The sequence below is a fragment of the Poecilia formosa genome, unplaced genomic scaffold (genome assembly GCF_000485575.1).
Source record: "Poecilia formosa unplaced genomic scaffold, Poecilia_formosa-5.1.2 Scaffold52, whole genome shotgun sequence".
Classification (NCBI taxonomy): Eukaryota; Metazoa; Chordata; class Actinopteri; order Cyprinodontiformes; family Poeciliidae; genus Poecilia; species Poecilia formosa.
The window spans coordinates 2,090,233-2,096,232 of NW_006799991.1; the positions used below are offsets into that span (position 1 = coordinate 2,090,233).

The 6,000-nt window shown below is 38.0% G+C and overlaps 1 protein-coding gene across 2 annotated transcripts in view; it reads left to right on the forward strand.

Moving 5' to 3' along the window:
- fbn2b (fibrillin 2b) overlaps positions 1–6,000 on the forward strand; it is a 74,323-nt gene that overhangs the window by 35,927 nt on the left and 32,396 nt on the right. Inside the window, exons 1-2 of one of the 2 annotated variants that reach the window (XM_016671839.1) lie at positions 3,741–3,834; positions 3,964–4,089. In XM_016671839.1, the coding sequence (XP_016527325.1) occupies positions 3,828–3,834; positions 3,964–4,089 (133 nt within the window). In that variant the 5' untranslated portion in view covers positions 3,741–3,827. Of the gene's footprint in view, positions 1–3,740; positions 3,835–3,963; positions 4,090–6,000 lie in introns of those variants that run through there. The other variant, XM_007552740.2, reaches the window with a different exon arrangement.

Below are 6,000 nucleotides of genomic sequence, written 5' to 3' on the forward strand. Positions count from 1 at the left end.
ACTTAAAATGGAAATTCAGAGACTCAGGGTCAATTGATTGCCATTACCATTTTATTCCACCCCTCTTACATTTCATACCCATAAATAAAGTCTTTCCTATCTATTAGTTAGCATCCTTTTCTCACCTGCTAGATATTTTCCTAAATTTTAGGAGGTACTGTTGAAAGTAAATATATATAAAAAAAAAATACATATAAAAAAACACATAATCTCTTTTTATCAAATTAAACTTTTGATGTTTTTGATCAGTCAGAATTACCCAAATGATTTATAGCTGTTATTTGCTAGAGAAGTGAAAGGGATCATTTTTATTCATTTCTTTAAAGTCAGAACTTCACATTAAAACAATTAAAACAATTTGGGAAAACCCAGATGATGACGTCATGGCGTTGTATGCTTTGAGTTAATTCACAACATACAAGCTAATTGGAGGCACACCTTCGGATGTGATTTAAGGCAACACATCAGCATACTGATTCCTCGTGTGACATCATGGAGAAATCAAAAGAAATTAATCAAGGAGAGAATTGTGGAGCTTCATCCTTTTGGTGCACTTTCCAGATGTGTGAAGGTGCCACCTTCCTCTGTTTAGAGAAACATCTGCAACTATAAGCACCTCTGGACCGGGATGTTCAGCCCTATTTGAGAAGGAGACCTGTTCTTTATGACAGATATGTATGTGTTATGGTGAGAAATTTGTGAATCACAGTGTAAACGTTTTTTTTTTTTTTTTGGAAGTGCTGAAAAAAGTAATTGCAGCATTCAAGAACACCATGATTGTTATTAAAGACTGAGTTCAATCATAGGCGTCCAAGTGTTTCACTGACTGAGTAGCCAGCAAAGAACTCAAATATGACTGAAAATTGGCATCGCCTTGATTTTTACCGAGCTGAAATCCTCCTGAGGAACTCTGGGGGCTTCTCAAATGTCGTATTTACAGTAAAGAGAAAATAAATCACCTCTTTGAACAAAATTTGAAAGCAGTTTCTTCATGCTTTAGTGGAAGCTGATCTTGAACAAATCATAACGGGCAGACAGACTCTGGATAAAGTGCTGTTTTAAAAAGAGAAAACTCTACTATTTGTCATTGTACATCTAGTTTTCAGAAAAAATTATAAAACATTCAAGTTCAAAACCTGTCCGGGATCAGTGAACAGAGTATTTGTTCCTCAAAGCATTTATTCCTGACTGTAAAAGTATTTAGACTTATTGACCTCCTGGTGGGCATTGAATCACAATGCATAAAACATTCAGTGGGAGACAGCAACATTTTGTACATGACAAAAGTCATATGAAAATTAAAATTGCAAAGGTACAAAATGGCAAAGAGGAGGAAATGACCAGCAACCACAGTGGCAGCAAGAACAGCCTTGAACAAACAGACAGACAACAAAAACAAAAAGCAATCTTCAAGTTTTTTTTTCAATTAAGTCAAATTACTTGATTGGTTTTATTAGATTTTTGATTATTAGATTTATTTGATTTTTGATTCAGATTTTTGTACTTGATCAAAGAGTCATAATCCTCAGGATAAAATCAGCCACAAAACAGAGTGAAAACTTATATTTTCCCAACTTAAACAGCTTAGACTACAAAGTAAGAATGACCCAAGTCTAAAATTATACTAAATTTCTGTTCTGTAGGGAACTGATCCAATTATTTTGATTTCAAAATGATTTAATCTTTATTTATATTCAGAAAGCATAACTAACATAGTGATTATTTTTCTTTTGTTAATTCAACTAGTAAACATGAGAGCAGAAAGACTTCAGTGTCTTGAAAAACAAAAGCACGGTTGTGAGATGTTTCTATGGTCATGTTTGTGCAGGAAACTCATATTTAATGAACTTTCACTAATGATCAAACCATCAGTCCTTTGAGGGTAAGCCTTTACAAAAATGGCTGTATTCTGCAGCCAACGCACAAGGAACCTTACTGAGAGTGATTACTGTGAAATTAGCAAGCAGTTACGATAAAGTGCGGTTAAGATGTCAATGTTGTTTGAACAACAACAAGCCACCTGTGATTTCATGTTAAACTGCCTTTTTGCTCTTTTTGTTTCTGCTTATTCTACTTTTTTCTTTAGTTTTCCATGAACACATAATGACTTAAAAGCAGCTGTTAGTGTTGACTAAGAAACACCTACGGCCTCAGTGAGGCCGTTACGCACACGGAGCTTCCTCTGTTGCATGGACACTCGCAGGTTTTCAAGTACGAACTTTATACATATAGATACGAACTGATGGCTTCATTTAGTTGTTTTAATCTGCATTCATTTCAGGTAGAAAAATGAAAACAGTGTAATGCTTAATAGTCTTTTAATTACTTTCTGTGCACAAATCCTTTACGAGCACCTGGCCATATTCTTAACTCACATTGACATTTATGCAGGTGACACGTTTCCCCTTATGCAGACTGACTGTCCCTTAGCACAACATTCATCCAGAGTAAAGTCTGGTGCACCGTTGCTGCTTTTTGGCTGTGCTCTACCTAGCTTTACAAGAAGGGTTTTACTGCACATTAAGAAGCTGATCCATACCAGCTTCACAGATAATCATGTGCTTCTTACTTTAAGTAGGAGGGACAATTAAGTGCCTTTCTTGTTTTAAAGCTATACACACGAGGCACGCCCTCAGTCTGCTTTACCTTGGCATCAGTGCTATAATTGTGCTCAGCAGTGGCTCAGTAGTTACACAGGACACATTGTAAAAAGCCTGGAAACTTGAAACATCACGGAGCAACGAAGACCCCCTCTCAGAATAATATAAGCCAATGGCGTCATAAAGCCCACCACAGAGATGGGGCCCCTGCCAAGCACTGTGCAAACACTCACAGGCTTTCAAAATGTTAGACTGTGGTTTAGTTGTTTCAGTAGAATAGATGTAAGAGTATTTTTATACTTTTTGTCTGGAAATTGTTGAATCCAAATTGGTTTATTTTCCTGCAAGTACGTGTGTTAATGGTTCTTTGTGACCTGGAGGAAGAACATCAGCAAATGTTCTGACATTTCTGGCTCAGAGACGTCATGTGATTTGATGTTTGTAAAGTTGTGTTGCAGGCCTGTTGGACTGTTATCCAATTAGGTTGTTAAAGGTGTTTATTAAGGCCAGGTAACACCTAGCACTCATTTCTTTACTGTGCCTTTCATTAGTTGTGTTTGAGCATCCAGATCTGACCTGTTAATTTTGACCTTCTCTATATGCTTGACAGATACAATCCAGTAAAAAATGTAGTTACCAGGATGCAGAGCATTTAGCTAATCCATAAAGCTGATTAATCAGGTTATTTGCTCAGGCAAGGCCTGCAGTCAGCTGTTTTATGGCCATGCTGCTCAGCATACTGGCTGTAGTTTTATAACAGTATCGGCAGTTCTCAGAAATAGGTAGAGGAGGGGTAGCGTCTCTTACTCTGTGCTTTATTTTGTCAGAGAAAATGCCACTTGATCAAGCATCTCTTTTAAAAGACTAAAACATGTAGAAACATTGACCATCCGTTGATACCGGTAGTTGGACCTCGCCTACATGCCACTTGTTTTACCCTAAAATCATTCTACATTTTTTAATTTGTTCCCTAGAGTCACCTATTTAAGTAAGTAAATACTTACTTAAATAAGTATTTACTTACTTAAATAAGTAAGTAAATACTTACTTATTTATACAATATAAATATACTTATACAATGTGCGGTATTTAAATAACCGCACATTGTGTTTTGTCTCAATTTCTGCCTAACACGAGTAGAACATGTTGTGTTATTTTTTATTTTTTGCTATTTATTTATGAAGCTATAAACCACATTAATTTGATTCACTCCCAACTACTTTCACAATGCTTGGTATACTTACCAGTTTTTGACTTAAAAATGTTTCAATAAATTTTCATTGCTGCTGTTCCTTTCAAAGTACATGAGCATTTACCCTGATGTAATGAGCCAAAGTGCTAACGATGGGACTCTGTGTTTCAGATATCGATGAGTGCAGCACCATTGCTGGAGTGTGTGATGGAGGAGAGTGCACCAACACAGCTGGTAGCTACGTCTGCACCTGTCCACGAGGCTACATCTCCAGCACAGATGGCTCCAGATGTGTGGGTGAGTCACCCGCTACATGACGAGACCACTTCTTGCTCTGTGATGCGCATTTCCAGCTAAGAGCTACACATGTGTCTGGGAACTCACCTTCGCCGCTGTTTCCTGAGAACAGAGTTTTGGTGAGCAAACCCATGATCACCATGTGCAAACACATTTGGATTCACTGTTTGGGCCTTGACTTCATTAGCCTACCATGATGTTAGTGCTCCTCTGACTCACACACAGCACATACTTCACTGACATCAGCAATGAAACTCCACTAGGTGCTAATGTGTTCCTGCAGTTCTCCTCCATCATGGCAGCTACACTGAAACAGAGTCAGGGTATTTCACAATGCTGCTTCAAAATGGACGCTGGATATAACATCTCATACACATCTTGTACATTTTCTAAACTCACTAAAGATCTTAACATCTATCAAGAGTTTTTTCAGTGTCTCCTAAGCCTATGGAAACAGATTCTCACAGTCTAGTTTTGTCTGCAATCTCATTAATCTAAAAGGGGAGAGGAAAAAAACCCTCCAGAATAAAATGAAAACGTGTTTTACTGGGTCAGATGATTGTTAACTTTTATACTAACAGGTTGTGTTTTTTGTTATGCAGTTCCTCTGTCTCTGTCTGTCCCAAGTGCAGGGATAGTCAGCTTTTCTGCTCCAAAAGTGTTTCTGTCTAGAACAAACTCAGCTCTGGCCGAGGTTTTGGATGTTTGGATATTCCTCACTTTGGATCACTCCCTTAAAGAAAAGTACTCAGTGACCCTGAGAACAGGTTGAAGGAGAATGGAAAAACAAATCTAAATCTTGTAGGAACTTCCCACAGAAATCGGCAAATGTAGCACAGTGACCAATGCATTGTAAAAGAACAAAAGAAAACATGCCAACTAAATCTTCTTTAAGAGACACCAGGCTTTTTGATGGATTTAAAGTTTTTGGTCTGAGTCTCAGAGGTCTCCTTCAGAAGGGTGATGTCAGAAGAGACTGGTCAACCAATCACAGGCAGAAGGAAGGTAATATGAAAGCTATGTCATTTTAGAGAGCCAATACAGCAACAGATTCTCACAAAACAATTGATTTTGGCTGACAGGTAGAGAGCATAAGTTTCAACAACCTGCCACTAAAATAACATTAACTTCTGACATAGGCTGTCTCAATACTACTATCTCAAACATTGTGTCAGAGACAACATTTGCATTCAAGGCTTTGCGACATTAACAATCAATATTTTTAAGATATGGAAAACTGAAATTTTTCAGAATTTCAGAATCTCTAAAATAGCTAAATAAAGTTATTTATGCCCTGAAACCTTTGTTTTTGATTTACCAGGCTCTATGCTATTTGGCTCTCACTCAGTCCTTTCTCAGGCAGAAAGGACCGAGACCCTGAAATGAACCAGTGTAATGTTAGGAGCTCCATCATCTGGGGAAAGCTCGTACTACAGCCAATGATTCAGCTCAGTTGGTTCAGATTTATTTTCAGGATGCCCGCTGGGAACCTCTCTTCGGGGTTGTTTGGGCAAATCCCTCTTGGACAATACATCAGTACAAAAAACCCATATTATGGTGAGGGAACCAGTGTTGTATTAGTCGAGATCGGTCTTGGTCTTGAGACCATTTGGTCTCGGTCTTGTCTCGATCTCGGGCGCTGAGGACTCAGCATTTTATTTCAAGACCAGTCAAGACCGCAACTGTGATAATATCACTAAACGTACAGCATACTGTCCAGTTTATTTGTTAACAGCTTTGTTTTCAGTGGATACAAAACACACCGATTAAAATCCAACCAATAACGTGATTTGCCAATTACGTGTTTCAGAATAGCATACATGCAGTGACCATGCTTGTGCATTAAGAAGTCCGACAGTCAGAGGAGTTGTCAGTTCACCATACACAACAAGTTATGACAAAAATAAGTCA